Here is an 18,627-nt window from a genome sequence, read left to right on the forward strand (position 1 = left end):
AATATTGAGTTGGTTGAGAATTTAGCTTTAGTTTTCCCCATGTTTTTTTTTTCATGTTTTAAAATTTTCCCCACATTTTTTCATTATAATTATAATTATAATTATATTGTATTATATTATATTATATTATATTATATAACTATTTTTTTCTCTTTTTTTCTTTTTTAATTTTTTTAATGATTTTTTTTGTTTAATTTAGTTTGTTAATGTTAAATTTTTTTTATTTAGTTATTAGATTTTCATGATATGGATCTCGGGTTTGATGGGTTAACCTGATTTGATGAGTTATTTTTTTCATTTAGTTTAGTTTGTTAAAGTTAATTTTTTTTTCTATTTAATTATCAGACTTTCATACTTTCATGATACATATCCAGGGCTTGACGGGTTAACTTGGTTAGATGGGTTAACCCAGTTAATTCTGGGAAAACCCGTCATTTTTTTTTTCTATTTAGTTATCAAACTTTCATGACACGAATCCTAGGTTTTACAGGATAACCTGGTTTAAAGAGTTAACCTAATTAATTCAATTTTTTTTTCTTCATTAGTTTTTTCCTTCCTGTTGATTTTTTTTCTTTGTTTTTTTTAATTAATCTATTTAATTATCACACTTTTATCACACGACCTTATAGCCAGACCCACATCCAATATTCTTGGGTCCAGTGTTACAGCCAGACTCACTTAAACTTGGGTCATACAAGTTTAATTTTATTATTAATATTATAAATATTACTCTTAGGTCAGACATTGCAGCCAAACCCAAGATTCTTGGGTATAGCTTTGCAGAAAAACTCAAGATTTTTAAATTTTTATTTTTTTTTAATATTTTTTATGCAAAAAAAAATGACCCACGGCATTGCGCGGGTCATGTATCTAGTATAATAATTTAAGTTGTGTTGAGAAATTAACATTAATTAAAAGAAATTTAAAAGAGCTTGTGAATTCACTAATAATATCTTCCTCACGAAGACATTGTTCATTAAATGTTATTTTACCCTCTCTTTTTACGGGGTTATTTTTTAATTTTATTGTTCAATATTAAATTCACTAAGAATAAAGCTTCATAATTTATTTCAATTTATTTCCATTAAATTATCCTAATATGTGATCCAAGTCGCGAGTTTGATGGGTTGATCGTGCGGTCATGTATCTAGTATAATAATTTAAGTTGTGTTGAGAAATTAACATTATTTAAAAAAAATTTAAAAAGAGCTTGTGAATTCACTAATAATATCTTCCTCACAAAGACATTGTTCATTAAATGTTATTTTACCCTTTTTTTTTACGGGGTTATTTTTTAATTTTATTTTTCAATATTAAATTTACTAAGAATAAAGCTTCATAATTTATTTTAATTTATTTCCATTAAATTATCCTGAATATGTGATCCAAGTCGCAGTTTGATGGGTTGACTCGATTTTTTTTTCGATTTTTTTTTTAATTTCATTCCTCAATATTTGGTTGATAATTTGGTCTAATTTACTTTTTATTGGGTTATTCCTGATCTCATAATCTAATTTATGAGTTTGATAAATTGACTTAAGTAATTTTTTGTGTCCTTTTTTAATTGATTAATTTTTAATTTTATCTTTCAACATTAGATTAATTGAAAGTTAGATTTCATACTTTATTTTGAATTGTTTTTTTATAGGGGGGTTATCCCAATCTGATGAGTAATGAAAGTGGGATGAAAAGAAATGAATAAATGGTAGAAATAATAAAATATGAGACAAGTAATGAAGTGGATGACCTCCATGAATAAATTTGGAGAAATTGAAAAGTGAATAATGAATTTTGGGTTCAAATTCCATAACGTCGGCAAAATTGGTAATGAGTTTTGATAAATAAAATATAAATAAAAATAAGAAAATAGTTCTAGCTAATTAGTATGGTAATAAGGAATAAAACAAAAGAAATGATAGTACAAAAAGGAAATGTGATAGTTTAAGCATCAGTTAAAAATTGGTAACATTATTGTGAAAATAATAATAAGCCCGATAAATAAATAAGGGTGGAAAATATAGAATAAATATATTTTGAAAAAAAAAAGGTCTTGAGGGTTTTGAAGAATAATCGATATGATTTATGTATGGATTGAACAAAAAAAATTAGATTTTTTAACAAAAAAAATCACATACGAACAAGTTTTATAGTAACGTGCAGAACTTTCAATATGACCAAGCTTGAGAGGGTGAAAGTATTAGAGATAATTCATGAAATTAAAGGGTTTTGGGTGATTGAAAACACAAATCTTCAATGGAAAAAAGAAATTTGAGAGAAAAAAAATGGAAGATTGAAAAGTTAGAATATAAAACATGAAAAGAGGAAGCTTAAAACTAAGAGAGAGGAAGGTTACATTTGAAAAAGAGAAAGAAGAAATGGAGGAAATGGCTTAATCTTGCCATTGAAACTATGGTTAATTTATTTATACTTGATTTTTCTTGTTTTGATAAGTAAAAAGTTGAAAGATGGATGTTTTGTTGGTTTAAATGTGATAACTGATTGTGAATGCTTTTATTAATGCTTGAAAAAGTGTTAGTAAACAAAGAAATTTCATGAAGGGTAGATGTCATGATTGGGCTAAAACTTTTAGAAAAGGAAAGATAAAATTTTCTTGTTATGGTTAGTTGAAATCATGTTATATGGCCATGTATAATGTTATTAATATATGGAAAAAAGGAGGGGGGGGGGGAAGAACCCAAGAAGAAGACTATAATCTTAAACTTGGCCGAAACTTAGTAATAAGGATGGAGTTAATTTGAAGTTCTTGATTAACTGGCTTTGGAATAAATACTTGAATGCTAAAAAGATGTGTTTTAAGAATGGATTGGGTGAAAATTTCTTCGATTCTCTTATTGAGATGGTTTAGCCAGATGGGTCATTTAAGGAGGAGGATAGATTGACTTAAACCATGTATGTAATTGTCATTGAAATGTACTATTGAACTTAGTTTTCTTGAGTTATGTCAAGTCATGGAATAAATTTCAAGAAAAATCAACGAGTTGTGTCGAATTTAGATTGATCATGAATGATTTCAGTATCCAACTTCTAGCTAAATTTAAAGCTTAAAAATAATTTAATTAGGAGTTGGTTTCTTCATGAAAATTATAGATATGAACGTTAGCTTTTCAAATGAAATTGTTCCTAATTAAAATTGAATTATATAACTTCAGATATAAGCTAAAAACTAAGTAAAGGTCTAAATTGACATAACTCTTAAGAGATTTTGAGCGCTACCGTGATTGTTGATTTTGAGCTTTAAAACGATGGAATTTGGATTAAGTTTCCTATTAAAAGTTATACATATCAATGTTCACTTTCAAATGAGATTGTTATTGATTAATTTAGAGTTATATAACTCCAGATATGAGCTAAATACTAAGGAAAGGTCTAGAATAATATAGTACTGGATAAATTTCTTATGCTACTATAAACACTGGGTGTTTCTTTCTTCATGAAAGTTTTAACTCTATGTCTTAACTTTCCATAAAGACAAGTTACGCTCAAAACCAAGTTCTAGAACTTTAGTTACAATAAATACACTAAACAATGTTTGGAGTTGGGTGGATTAAATGAGCTAGGACTAATCAGTTTCTAATATTTGCTTGGAATTAGTGTTGATTAAGGGTTCTAACATTTGAGTTGATAAGAATAAATATAAACATGAAAAATATATGCGTGTGTTGGATTTTAAGGATTTTCCTTGCTAATGGTTTGAAAATAATAGTTGAATAAGAAGTTAATTGAAATAATAGTGTTAGATGCATTGTTGATGATAATTGTATCTCCGATGGTAAATGAAAGGCTATGGGAACATGACAATAACACAAAGCAGTAACACGTACACATGCTTAAGGTAGATGCACTACATCTTTTTTTGCTTATAGAATTTCTTAAGCTTTTAGAATTGTAGATTCTTTAAATGTGAATGTATTTATATGAATGTTAATATTAAGAAAAGGTTGAATGACTAGTTGCTCTAAGTGGAGTTAGTGATGTCAATGTGATTAACTATCAAGTTATTGATGAGTTATTTGGAGTGCAATTCGATAGTTGTTATTTGAAAATGTATTTATGTATAAAGTCTTGATTTTAATTAGTACAATTCATAAACAAAGAAAACTTTATTGAAATTTTGATAGAATTATTAAGAATTGAAATTGCATGATCATTTAAAGGAATGAGTTGTTGTATGTGTGTGTGTAAATGCAATGTTTTTACAATTATCATAAAAAAGAATAAAGAAGAAATTGTATCCAAATTTCAAGGTTGTTATATTTGAATTTTGATATAGATTTAATTGACCTTAAAGAATTAAGAATCATGATAAGCAGTTCATTTAAAAAAAAAAAGATTTATTTTATTTTTTATTGAGTTCAAGGCTCAAAGACTTTTAAAATTACATAGTTTTACATTAGTAATAAAATTAATATAAAAAATATTTTGGGTGCAAAACTGATAATTTCTCAATGGTTTGGTAGTATATTTTATATTTTCTCTTTCTTTTTTTAAGCATAGTAAACCCTTTTCTTAAAAAAGTAAAAAAAAAAAACCACCATAGAAAAACTTTTTAAGTTTATATGTACATCAAAACATCATAGAAAAATATATTTTTCCCTTGTTCACATAATTTATAAATTATAGCTTCCAATTTTTAAAATTCAAATAACTAGAATAAGACTACAATATTGCTCGACAAACCCTTCGAATTTTTTTTTTTTTTAAAAAAATTTATATTGTTTTAATACTAATGACTTTTTTTGTTGTTAAAATCTTAGTTAATCAATAATTTCCTTTTCTTCGTTAATTTCTAATGATTATCTGAATCAAAATGAAAACAAAATAAAATCTTTAACCAAAACACTTGATCCCCAAATTAAAAGATCCATAAAAAACTTGGACAAAACCGCTTATACAAAGCTGTCCTTTTGTTTTTATTTAATTTTAGTTCTTTCATTTTTTATTTTGTGCAAACAATAAAAGCAAATAGATTTCTAAAAAATAAAGTTTTGTTGAGGCTAAAATAGTCCCATAAAAAATAAAGAAAAACAAATTACAAAGACCAATATGGTCAATAAACACAACATTATAAAATTAAATAAAAATACTCAAAAAGAAATTGAAAGGGAAAAAATAAAAACCCTTGTTCCGACAGAGAGCTACAGGAAATCAAGCAGTTCTTTTAGGGTTTTGTTAATATAATCAAGTTGAACATCTCCTTTCTATGCAATTAAAAGCTACATAAACAACAAATTTAATTGGTAGGCAATCAAATCCAAATGGAAATTGGAAAAATAAAAAACGGTAGAAACATCCGCCTTGGTGACATCTACCTTGGGGCCCTTCAAAATCCAGGATTTCTCAATCGCATTTCTTTTGCCCTGGTAATCTATTCTCTTTGGCAGCCTTGTCAATAGCAAGCAAGGTTTGATTACCTACCTCGTGAGCTGCAACAGACTTAAAAATGCGACTGACAATTCTTAGCGTTTCCTTATTCTTTTTTTTCATTTCTTCCAATTTCCTTTTCAGTTCGGTTATGATCTTATCCTGGGCGGTGATTTCAAAATCCTTTGTTTTTATTTCTTGCTTCAGTCTTTCAATCTCTTTCGAGTGGTCATCACACTGATTTAACTCCTGTTTCTCCAGTTCTTGCTTCAATCTTTCAATCTCTTTCAAGTGGTCATCACATTGGCCTATCTTCGGTTTCTTGGGATCGCTTGAATCCTCGCCCTCAAAAGATCTCTTTTTCTGTGAAACATGGCTATCATGTGTCATTTTGCGAACCCGTATGCCAGCAGATCCTCCCGTGTCAAGTTGAAGTGCTACTAGTTTCTGTGGCCGGCCAGATGTGTCCTGAAATATGCGAACATTCATTCAGCATACCTAAAATCCGAAAATTTGCGGGCAGTCTCCCAAACAAGCATAGTTTAGTAGGTGCATGCATTCACAGAATTTGAATTCACTCATTCAAGCGTATTTAAGGCAAGGTTGCAGCAGAAAATAGAATCTCACAGCAGAGCACAATAGCTCATGATGCTTTGTATTTAGTGGATCAACAATGAACTGTTTGAAACAGAACTTATCTTCCAAAGACATGAAAACTAGCAGTAAACTAATACATGTATGCATATTTAGATATGGCACAGCAACTAACACATACCTTTTCTAGGCTGCCAATCAAATTTTCAAATGCTTGGCATGCCTCTTCTGGATTCTTAAAGATGGCAAGCACAGAATATCCCACTCCCTGAATCACCTTATGTGTCTGCCACAAAATTATTCATTACGTTAAAAACTAAGCATGGAGATGCATACAAAAGGGAATGAGCTCGATAAATCAAAATTTAATAATTCTAAGATTCAACCAAGATGCTAAAAGTTCACTATTGGCCACCAACAAACCTGGAGAAAGGCTGTCTGAGGTCAATTCGTTTGAAATTGGGTAGGCTGGGAGGAATGCAATGATTCAAATTGTTTCTTACAGTTATCACACTAAATAGTGGATTCCTTTTCAAAGCAATATTGCAAGATCCATACAATTTTGATAGCTTCTCCAGGTTTGCTACAAATGTGTTAAATATGGAGACATATCAAAATGAACTCTTTTCTCTACTTTCACATGCATGATTAAAAGGGATGAGATATAAAAAGCTTTGTCTCCACTGAAAAATCATATCAGTAACTCTTTTTCATCACCGTCATCATGATTATTACTTTGGTGGCTATTTTCTGCTGGCAAATGCTAAAGATATTGTAAGATGGAAATTCTATGGACAAGCAAAATGCAGTTGCTATCATGATAAGCAGAGACAACATAAACAGCCCTACAACCTATAATTTACAATGAAAACAAGGTGACAGGTATTGAATACAATCACGTATTATCTTCTAAAGAAAAATTACAACCACATTATCATTATCATATGAATAACTTCATCAGAAGCCATTATTCTTCGAGTCCTATGTTCTCTTAAATTATCCAGGTATTGAATACAATCATGTATTTATCTTCTAAATAAAAATAAAAATACACGCAGAATATACTCAACCTTGATTTCAATTGTATAGTTTGCAGGGAACAGTCTACGTAATTTTTCTCGGGGGACAGTAACCGGTATTTTGTGAAGTAGCAGCTTTGCCATTTCTATTTCTGGAACCTATAATTACAAAACAAATAAATAAATCATTGATGAGCACATCAGTCAAAATTAGAGGTACACAGGAAACATACATTGTAACTTGCATCTTTCACATCTGGTTGAATCAATGGAATGTAATTATCAACTCCACGCTCGATCTTAGCAAGAACAAGTTTCATTGCAGCACATGCATCATCTAAGCAGTTGTGTGGATCACCTGCTTTGCGAAGTTCATAGCCCAGCACAGACTGTCAACAAATAGATGAAAAATCAGCCTTGCATCTACAAACCACCAACAGTTGCTTTATTTGCCTTCTGATGAATATGTGATGGTTCAATTTCTTAACTTTTATCATGGAAAGCACAGAAGCATGCATACACAGAAGCAGCTTACCTTACACAAATTATTTAAGGAAGGTGAACGTCCATCTGAACTTTTGAAAATAAATGATGTATCAATCACTCTTGCATGGTCTACCTTTAGTGCTGTCAGCAATAAACAAATTGCAGAAGGGAGAGTGTCAATGTATGACCACATTGCAACACAAGTTCGAACATCAAGTTCTATCATCATTTACCCAACCAACAAAAAGAGCTCAACATAATACCTTGTAGGTCATTATATAAACTATGGCCCACTAAAATAGTTCCCCTCGATAATAACTTCTTCATGGATATCTGTAAAATGCATGGATTAGCTTCAGACAAAGAAGACCAAATGACAATCTGATATAATAGGTCACCCATTACCGAACCTGTATATCTCCAAATGAACAAGACGCTCCATCCAAAACTTCAGCAGTAACTCCAGTAATCTCAGTTCTATAATCTTCAACTGGTTTGCATGGATTCACTAATTCATCAAGTTTTACCTGAGTGGATAAAGTCCAAAGTTACTGTATTGAAAGGTGCCAAAATAATCATGTATATTTTAGGACTCAATCATTTACATTTCAGTTAGGCCTCAATGATTAAAAAATATATCTCTGAAGGGCTTAAATTATACCCAACAAGCAAAAGCCAAAACAAATGGATCTTTTATACCTTTAAATCTGCATCCACCACACACACCCTCACTAAAGCATCGGTACCATCTTTACAGAGAACCATCTCACAATCAACAGCAAGCATTTTATTACATCTTAGCAGCTTGGGCTTTTTCCGGACCTTCGTTACTGCCCATCCCTGCTACATCATTTCCACAAGTTAACAAGAAGGCAAACCAAACTGACTATAAGCATCATAGCCACAAAGTGTCTAACAACATTTAACTATAAGCATCACAGCCACACAATGTCCAACAACATTTAACTATTATCGCAGACCTTCTCATACGTTGGAAGTGCATACTTTGACAGGTAAAGTGGATGTTCAAGAGTTGAACGAACCAGCCTCTGCACAGCCACAAATGCAATACCCATGATTAAAACAGATCTACGCATGAGAAAACGGAGAAACACATTTAAAAACTATAAGACCAATTGCTTGATGGACTATACCTGTTCAGGTGATTCATTTTCCAGAGATTCTTTCATAGTTTCTTTCAACGTCTCACAATTCGAAAGCGACCGAAGCACATTATCAACAAACTGAAAACAAAAACATTTATAAAATTCAATATTCAATAACATCTATTTTAAAGAAGTGGTAATAAATTAATCACCTTCAAGCCATCCTCATCAGTAAAAGTTTGAAGAAACGCAACGAGTGAATCCCGTGACCTTCTCGCCGGATCACTAAAGCCAGACCCAAACTTCTTCTCATAAACATTTAAAAACTGCTTCCAGGTTCCTTGACTACCTCTCCTTCCTTGCTTTTGAGTTAACTTCACCACTTCAGCAAGCACCTGTTTCACATTTTCTTTTTATTAGAAAATAAAAAAAAAAAACTACTTTCATAACAAGCTCAATATCTGCAAATCACTAGCCTTAGGTGAAGAAAAATCAAAATTAGTATGTTTATGAGTACGGAGACGGGGACGGAAGTCACCTTATCCGACGCGGCGGCTACTCTGTTGGCGAGGAGGTTTTTGTCCATGATTTTTCCAAGGAGAGAAAAACTAAGGGAGACGGAGGAGAGAGGCGGCACATACCTATTCCTTTTAATTTTGGCTATTATGTAGCAACTAATTACTGTTTTGGGATAATAAAGGGATGAAGACAATAAAATAAAATAAATATTGAAAAAATATATAAACATAAATTTATCTCAAGGTAATTTGTAAGTGAATTTTTGTATTTTCAAACATGAGGTACAAAAAAAATATGTTTTTAAAGCATAGTTTTAAGACCCGGTTTAGTGGCCAACCCGGTCCAAGGTCTGGGTTTCGGGTTTTAACCAGATCGGTCGATTCAAATTGTTTTTTTTTTTTTAAATCAAAACTATGTTGTTTTAGTACCAAAAAAAAAAGTCAACGGGTTTGCAGCGGGGTCTTGTCAGGTCAACTAGCCGATACACAGTGGGTTTTTCCTTTCTTTGTTTTTTTTAACCCGACCCGGTTCTTGTCCTGGGTCGACCCATCAAACCAGGCCGGGTTTCAAAACTATGCTTTAAAGATAATTTTTTTTTATTTTTTATTCCTAAAATATCCTTGTAAAAAACTCTCAATTCCAAAATTATCTAAATAAAACATGTAAAGATAAAAATAGTTATTTTCATAGTTTTAAAACCTAACTCTGGAGTCGATCTGGGGCAAAGATTGGGTCATTATTTGAGGCCTAGGTCATAGGCCGAGTTATATTAATAGACCAAAAAGGAAGGGTTTTAGGGTTTGCGAAGTTTTCGATTCTTATGGTGTCTCAGATAATGTTTGATATTGTGATACCGGTTGTTTTTTAAAGTGATTTTCACTTGAAAATACATCAAAATAATATTTTTATTTTTGACATTATCACACTAGAACAATCTTAAAATACCTAAATAAATTAATTTCAAGCAAATAAATTTAATTTTTTTCTAAAGCATGGTGCTCCCACAAAAACAAAAATTGTCTTAAAGACTTTAAAGCCACATGCCTTTTCCTTTTAATTTTGTCTACTAGGTAGTGATTGATTACTATTTTGGGGACAATAAAGAGATGAAGACAATGAAAACAAAAATATGTTTGGTTGAAAAAATAGAAATAAAGATATAAATATAAATTTTATCTTAGGGGTAATTTTTAAGTGATTTTTTGTCGATCCGAGACAAAGCCCATGTCAATATTCAAGGCCTAAGTCATGGGTCGAGTTAACCTGAGTCAATATAAGAATAAAGTGGTTATTATCACAGTTTTAAAAACTGGCTCGAGAGTTGACTAAGGGGAAGGCCCAAGTTAACTTTTAGAATAAAAGAATTTAAGGGTTTACCTAGGGCAAGTGTCTAGTCACGAATCAAGAGAGTCAACCTGGTTGATCCAAATCAATATAAAGATAAAAGTTCTTATTATCATGGTCTTAAAACTCAACTCCGAAATTAATCAGGGTAAGGCCCATGTCACGAGTCTGGATGGTCAACCTAGGTTAACCCGAGTCAACGTGTGGATAAAAATAATTACTTTTATAATTTTAAAACCTGATTCGAGAGTCGGTCCAAGGTTAGGTTTAGGTCATATGTTGGGAGGGTCATTTGGTTGACCCAAAACAATTTAAAAAATTATCAAAAGAACCTTGTTTTGACCAAAACAAATTAAAAAAATAACAACGGGTTCTTAACTTGTGTTTTATCTCGAGTCAACCCGATTTTTTATTAGATGAGGTTGAGTCAATTACTTCTTTATTTTTTTCTTAAACTCGAACTAGTTTAAGCCCTAGATCTGTCGGTTATAAGTCAACCCATCAGGCCAATCTTGGTTTTATACTTAGGGTTATTATTGTATTATTAATTTCAACCCTCAATATAAACTAAAGTAAAATAATAATAATAATATATAATTATCTTTTTAAATATGTAAGTTTGAAAGTAATACATATTAAGGGTAAAATAATCTTTTTCATATTTTATTTTATCTTATCCACTATAACCAAATATAATAGAGAGAAAATCATTTTGTCTTATATATCATTACCGAACACAATTCTATATTCATATTTTCTTTTGTCTTGTCTCCTATATTTATTATCTGTATCTCTTATCTCCTAAAACAATAATCAAATGATATCTTAGTTTCATTGCTTACACAAAAAAACAATGATACATTATTGTTTCTGAAGTTCATTATCATTGTCTCTAAAGTTCACAAGATTTTAAATAAGTCTTAAGATAATAAATATTATAAGATTAACATAATTTTTCTTTCTAGTTTGGTCTTTAACTTAACTAGTTTCTTTACCATTTTATTCTTTCTTTATTTAATATTTATGACAAGTTTTTAATGATAAATATGTTTAGTAGTTAATATTTACAAGTATAAACATAATATAAAAACAATCACCAAATGATTCCCCTAAAAAAACAACTAAGGTCCAATTAAATTAAATAATGTGTTGAATTTCAATGTAATTTTATTATTTTTTGGATTTTAATTATATATGGGGAAAAAATTAAAAAAATGACATGAATAGAAATTTTATAAATCATTTTGTTTAAAAAAGTCTTTTTATAGTTGAAATTATAACGACGACATTGTTTAGTTTTTTTGTATATGATGTGATTTTTATTATTTTTAATAATACTTTCAAAGTTTTAATGGTTAAAATAACGGGTTAATATGGTATTGTATAAGTTCAAGGTGATTCAAACTATATGATGCATAAATAGACATATAAAAGAAACGTGATGCAAGTTAAAAACAAAAGATAATGGAGTTTGTTATAAATAAAAACTTTTAAAGATCAATAACACCATAAATATGAGAAGACACCAATCTAAAAGATCGGGTCACAAGTTTTCAGCCTATATACTGATTTTTTAAAAAGATCAAAGAAATAATATAAACAGATTTCTGATGCGAATGAACAAGGCAAGACTAACAATGTCAGGATCCTTGATCAAACACAGAGCATACTTAACGTACATAAAATATAACAAGAATGTAAATAACAAAAATAGAATCTTACTTAAATTTGTAATGTAAATTAACACAAGAGATATTGGGTATAAAGGAGAATGGATATAGGTTATAGGTTATAAGTTATAAGGGAGAATATGGTTTTTTTTTTTTAGGAAAATGATAGTCTGCCTCCTAAAGAATTTAAAGTCCCCCTTTATAGACGAGTTGACATGGAAGAGGCCAAAATATCTTGTTGGGAGAGCTTGGGGATTCCATCAGTACCCATGTGGTGTTGCTTGCCATGATTAGATGGCGATAAAAAAGGAAGATGCCCATGTTTTTTGTGGGACTTTCATCTGTTGTCTTCTTGCCACCAACACTGGTTTTGTCTGTTTGTAGTAGAAGGTAATATTTGTAAAAAGAAATCCTAAAACAAAAGGGCTTAAAAAAAATAAAAAAGAACTCAAAACAAGTGAGTCGAAAATATGGCTCTAAATAGATAAGCCTGAGAAAGCTTAAAAAATACTGTTTTTTTTTTTTACTTAAAGTCGCTTGATAGGTGGTAAAATACCAAAACAGTCATCTTCATTATCATCTCCAAGGGAAATGGCAGGAGATATCGATCCAGATGAGCTAGATTGGGACAAAACCGTTTTTGGGTCTTGGCTTTGTATAATGTTTTGGACTATTTGTAAGTATTCTTCCTCAATTCTAGCAGAGGCAAGGAGAGCTGTCATTTAAGCCTTTCTGGCTAGAAACTTTGATTGAGGATGATGATTAATGATGGGAGTTGTTTGATGTTTTTGTAACCATTCCATAACTACTAATTTAGAACTTTTAGATTCAGCTGCAAAAGAATCCTACCATTTGATTTTGAACTTACGAACAAGAACTGGATATCTGTTTTGTAAATTATAATCATAGAACCATGAACATACCCATGGCAAAAAAAATTTTGTACAAAAAATGAGTAGGGAAAAGAACTTCCTTCCAGAAGGGGCTGGTTAGAAGTTGTTTTTGAAATGGAGGTAGCCATTTTCAACCAAATGATGGTCTTTGAGGTAATCAACATGACAACCATAGTAGTCCCACCATTGGAGGAACCAGAGGGGGAGGTTTGTAGTATTCATGTCATTATGGAAGTAGAAAAGCCAAGAATGATTATGGTTTGGATTTTGTAGGAGGAAAGTATTGAACCATGTCTGTTGGTAATCCCAGTACGTATAGTATTGAAGTCCTAGGGGTTCATACGAAAGTGTATGGGGAAGGAAAAAGGTAGATGTAAGGGTTGTCCTCAGTCTTTAGGGTGAATGATTTTGTGAATGATACATGTAGAATATGTCGGTTCAGTGTGATCAGTATGAAGTTTGAAGTTTTTGAACTTGACAGATTTAATAATCTCAAGGATTGCGGCATAATAGGACTGTGGTTTGGCTAGATTCCTGGGTTGTACCAATTTGAAGGGAAAATTTTTGAAGCAGCAAAGGAAGGGTTTTCATGATAAAATCCTTCTTCCATAGTTAAAATATTTTGAAAAGTAGTTTTGAAAATATATTTGGATTTGGTTTATGAAAAACTAGTTTGTTGTGAAGAAAGAAGGGGTTTTGAAGTAGAAATGCCTCCTTGATGTTTTGAAAGTGGTTTAGAAATACTACCTGTTTGAGAGACAGAATCACTAGAGGTCTATTGAGACACTTTTTTGTAGTGCTAGGAGTAATTCAGGTGATTTGGAAATGGTGTCAACCCAATGTTGAATTGCGTCTATTTGGTCCTGTTGGGGTTTTATAGTTTCTTCTTCTTCAATAACTACCTCATACCAAGATTTGATTGGTTTGGCAGCTGAGATAACTGAAGACATGAGTTTTGTAGAGGGTTTGGGGCTCTCTAGTTTTGTAGGATGGGTTTGAGGGGTTTCCCCTTGTCTTTGGCTTTTGCTTTCGGAGGCATCAAAACCTATTTTGAAGGAATTCTTGGGTTAGGAAATAAGGAATGGAATTTGAATCTCCTTTAATGTAGACAATATCAAAATAAAAAATGCTTAAAATAGTTTGCCATCTGGCAAAAATTTGTTTTGAAGCAAGATTTTGGACATCTTTTTGCAGAACTTCTTTTGCGGATTTACAGTCAACACGTAAAAGAAATTTTTCATTTAGTAAATCACTTTGAAATTTTGTAATATAGAGAACAATTGAAAGGATCTCTTTTTTCATAGTAGAGTAATTTTTCTGGCAATCATTCCAGTGGGTGGATGTGTATTGAAGGATCTGTTCTTTGTCATCTTGAACTTGTTTGAGAATTCCACCATAACCTAGGTCAGAGGCATCAGTCTCAACTATCTTAGGAGCTAACAGGTTAGCTAGATGGAGGAGGGGAATGGTTTGGACCTGTTTCTTAATCTGTTTGACTAGGTTGGTATGAAGGTCAGACCAAGAAATGGGGTTTGTTTTTAATCTATCATGTAAGGGTTTTGCTAGACGGCTAAGATTAGGGTAGTAGTCTAAAACATAATTAAGACTGCCTAAAAAGCCTTTGCAATTGGGTTTTATCGGTGATCTTATTAGGAAATTTGTTTGTAAAGGTAAGGGACCTCTTTATTGGTGTTACAATGTCTTGGCAAATATAACGGCCCAGGAAACGGATATGAGTTTGAAAGAGAGAAATTTTTATTTTAAAAACAACTAAACCATTTTGTTTGACAGTATGAAAGAAAATATGTAGATGTTTGAAGTGTTGATCAATGGAATGTGAAAAAATAAGCATATCGTCAATGTAAACAATGTAGAATTTTGAACGTGCATTGAAAATGTCATTTATGACGCGCTGAAATTTGGATGGAGTGTTTTTTAGTCCAAAGGGCATGACATTCCATTCATATTGGCTAAAGGTTGTATCAATCTTTTGGATCAATCTGGATTTGCCAAAAGCCGGATTTCATATCGAACTTAGAGAATATGAATGCAGAGTGCAATTTTTATAACAAATCTTTTTTATTGGGGATTGGATATCTGATCCATTTGAGAGCGGTATTCAGAGGTTTGTAATTGATCACAACTCTTGATGTGCCTCTTTTGATTTCAGAGTTTTTATTCACATAGAAGGCGACACACGACCAGGGTGATCAAGATTTTTGGATAAAACCTTTAAACTCGAGATCATGGATTTCAAGTCTGCAATGCTGTTCTAAATCAACATTCATTTGTATGGGCTTTGCTTTTGTAAGTATTAGTTTTTTCTGAAAAAGTATCTTTATAGGGAAGATCAACGATGTGTTGTTTTCTTTTCCAGAAAACATTAGGTAAGTCTGAACAGATCTGTTGTTCAATCTTATTTTGTAAATCAACGATTTTCTTTTATAAATCAGGGTTTTTCAGTTGTTTGGTTATACGACAAAAAGAAACATGGTTTTGTAAATCATGTAAATGGAATTGTTTTTCATGAATTAGTGCATTGATATGATAAGTATGTATAGAGCATGCTTTAATTAAATTCAAATTTCTAGTCTTGGACTTCTCTAAAAATGGGAAAACAAGTTTGATGCTATTGATTTTGGAAGTAATGCAATTATAATGTGCTTGGTATGGAGTGAACATGTCAATGGATGGAGTACCAATAATGATGGTATGATTAATATCTTTTGTAACAATAAAAAATGTTTTAAGAGAGAGGCCTTTGTTGAAAACAGAGGCTTGAGTTTTTCCTGCAATATCTAATTTTGAATTATTAGCAGCAGAGAGTTTTTCAGAGGTATTTTGCAAAAATCTTTTTGGAACCACTCCTTCTTTGATGCAGTTCAAATATGCACCTGTGTAAAATAAGGCAATGGTGTCAAGTTTGAAATCTTCTGAGAAAATAAAAGTAATTCTAATTAAATATTTTTTGAAAGATATTTCTGCTAATACATTTAGGAAATCATCTGGAATATGCTCAATATTTATAAGTGTATGTGGTAATGCATGAGATTCAATGGTTTGATCTTCTGTATCGAACTCACTAGCAGACTGGATTTCAATTTTGGACAGAAAATGTTGTAGTATGGCAGAGTCTTTTTGTTGGCTTGTTTAAGGGATTGTAATTCGGATTTGAGGGTTTTTATCTCAGAATGTAATTTTGGAATGGTAACAGTGGTTTTGGATTTCTTTTTATTAAGGATCTTTGTAAGATCATAGGTATTGGTGCTGGTAGAGGGTGATATAAAGCGGTTTGGAAGGTTAGATGATGGAGGGTTCTCTGGTTGGTTGAAGTCTTTTAACAATTTATCCAAATAGGTCTTTTGAAGGTGAGGATCATCAAGTCTTTTGATAGCCTCAAGAATGAATTCCTGGTCTTGGGTTAAGACGTTGATTTGTTTGAAATTTGTAGAGGTATCGGAAGCGACACTGGTAGTTGCTATTTCATCGATTTGAAATTCTTCTTCAGAAGTGTCTGAAGAAGAGTGGTTGGTGTTTGTAGCTTCAATATAGAGATTTTGTAGTTGGTTGATGATATCTTCATCTATTTGAAGCTCATGAAGTTTGGTATTGAATTTGCAAAAATAGGACGTATGTCCTTTCTGGTTACATTTGTAACAAGTAATGTTTTTGGGGTTAAATTTTGTTTTGGGGCTTGGTAAATTTGTAGGGTTTTTTTTGTAGTAAGGTGGATCCAGTTTGGAATAAAACTGTTGTCGATTTTTATGGGCTGATCGTCTATAAGGAGGTTTGTGGCTCAGATATTTTCTTAGTTGTGAGTAGTTTCCTCTGCAGGAGGGTTTTTTGGTGGAAAGGTCGAACTGGTGACAGAAACTACCAAGTTCTTGTTTGGTACGTTTCATTTCCCACTTTAGGTGTTTCTGAAGTTATGATCCTGGCAAATTTTAAGACCTTCTTTTTGGGTGAAACTTACAAGTTCACCATATATGAGCTAGTCATATGGTATGGTTTTTGTTGTAAAGGTATCTTTGATTTTGTTTCTAACCTTTTCTCCCAAGAGAATAGGTAGACCTGCAAGGAATTTCTCTTTCCAAAAGGGTTGGTTTGAATCTTCCCTCAGCATGACACAGGTAAGGAAGGTGTTTTTGTACTATTAAAAGTCACTTAGCTCCTTACATCTAAGATTGGAAAGGAGTTCAGCATTTTTGTCTTTCAAATGAGAATGGTTTCCAACAAAATGCAAGGAGATTGTAAGAATAAGGGTCGATACAGCGTCTTGGATAGTGTTTCTAGATGGGTCAAGGACGGGGGTTTGGTCTTCATATGTTTGGAAGGAGTTTAGGATATGTAGGTGATCAGTTTCAGTGAGATGGTAATCCCACCATCCTTTTAACGGACCAGAGAAACCAGCAATAAGGAGTTCAGCAATAGCATTGTCTGAGGTTCCTGTTTGGGTTTTGTAGGTATTGGCTGCCATAGTCATTTACTGGAGGGTGTTGAGGATATTGTATTCGGACATTCCATCTATATTTCATTCATAGAGGGAAGAGGTATTATATTTGTGTTGAGTAAGGATAGTTGGTTCAATGGTTATGGAAATGTCTGGGGCAATGGATGTTTTGGGAGTTTGCCATGTAAGTTTGTTGAGGGTAAGAGGTTGGTTTGGAGAAGTACTTTCATCAGAAGACTCCCCAGGGCTTTTTTGTAGAGTAATGACTTGGTTTGTGGAGGTGGAAGGGTTGGTTGTTTGTGGTGTACCTAGAACAATTAAAGATGAACTGTCAAGGTGTTGTAAATGTGTTTTGATAGCTTTAAGAAAGTTTGTCTGGTTTTCTTGGAGTTGTGTTTGGCTTGTTTTTGTAATTTGGTAAGGTTTGAAAACTAGGATTTTTAGTTTCAGGTCAATTGAGGTTTCAATGTCGGCTGAACTTGTAGTGGTTCTTTGTATTTGTTTTTCTAGTCTTGTAAGTTGCTTTCCCAAGGTATTAAGGTTGGTATTTGTAAAGTTGTTTTGGTTAATGATGTGTTTTGTATTGGAAAAGGTGTCATCAATGGAGAATTTGTAATGGGCTGCTTCTACAGTCTGGTTATTTGGATATTTCTCAAAGGTGGATGTTCAGACTCAACTGTGGGTCCACTGGTGAGGTTCCATATAGGGGTTTGTTATCTTGTTGTGACTGGGTATGCATGTTTAATAGATGCAAAAGGATATGCAATGTGATGTTCAGATGCATAATATAATTCAAATCAATCAAAGAATAGAATTTGTATTTTATGCAACTTAATGAAATTATAAAATTGGTTTTGTATCTCACTTCTATGTTGTAGAAAGTTTTGGAAAAACCAAATTCGTTTTGTAGAGTTATAGGTAGAATAGAAATCTTTTTTAAAGAGAGTTTTGTCAAGAACAAAATGTTTTTCTGAGGTCAATACATTCAGCTCGTTTTGGATATTTTTAATAACAGCTGAAAAGGTTGGTGAAGTTGGAGGAGATGATTGTTCAAGGTTTATATAGACAAGTTTTGGGATATTTGTAGTATAATCCGCATTTTGAAAGCTAGTAGAAGGGATATCAGATGTAGATTTTCTTGGAGAGGTTTGGTGATAAGGGATT

The 18,627-nt window shown here is 31.9% G+C and overlaps 1 protein-coding gene across 2 annotated transcripts; it reads right to left on the reverse strand.

Annotated features, from left to right (window-relative positions):
• Positions 1-5,112: 5,112 nt before the first annotated feature.
• LOC118047792 (small RNA degrading nuclease 1) lies at positions 5,113-9,233 on the reverse strand. 2 transcript variants are annotated; one of them, XM_073410297.1, is made up of 12 exons: positions 9,126-9,233; positions 8,800-8,982; positions 8,636-8,725; positions 8,462-8,530; positions 8,181-8,321; positions 7,892-8,008; positions 7,745-7,814; positions 7,531-7,622; positions 7,241-7,384; positions 7,047-7,154; positions 6,158-6,262; positions 5,113-5,850 (listed from the first exon to the last, which is right to left on the reverse strand). In XM_073410297.1, the coding sequence occupies exons 1-12, from the start codon at positions 9,171-9,173 to the stop codon at positions 5,359-5,361; spliced, it is 1,659 nt and encodes a 552-aa protein (XP_073266398.1). In that variant the 5' UTR covers positions 9,174-9,233; the 3' UTR covers positions 5,113-5,358. The 2 variants fall into 2 exon arrangements, with proteins under 2 accessions (XP_073266398.1, XP_034913057.1); XM_035057166.2 differs by having other exon boundaries at positions 7,229-7,384.
• Between the last annotated feature and the right edge of the window lie 9,394 nt (positions 9,234-18,627).

Source organism: Populus alba, chromosome 7 (genome assembly GCF_005239225.2).
Source record: "Populus alba chromosome 7, ASM523922v2, whole genome shotgun sequence".
Taxonomy (NCBI): Eukaryota; Viridiplantae; Streptophyta; class Magnoliopsida; order Malpighiales; family Salicaceae; genus Populus; species Populus alba.

Excerpts from the sequence above, each read along its gene's own strand:
- LOC118047792 (XM_035057166.2), bottom strand. The coding sequence starts at position 9,173 with ATGGACAAAAACCTCCTCGCCAACAGAGTAGCCGCCGCGTCGGATAAG. Across the intron at positions 7,815-7,891 it reads GTTCATTTGGAGATATACAG|ATATCCATGAAGAAGTTATT; the intron begins GTTCGGTAATGG and ends TGCATTTTACAG. Across the intron at positions 5,851-6,157 it reads TGATTGGCAGCCTAGAAAAG|GACACATCTGGCCGGCCACA; the intron begins GTATGTGTTAGT and ends CGCATATTTCAG.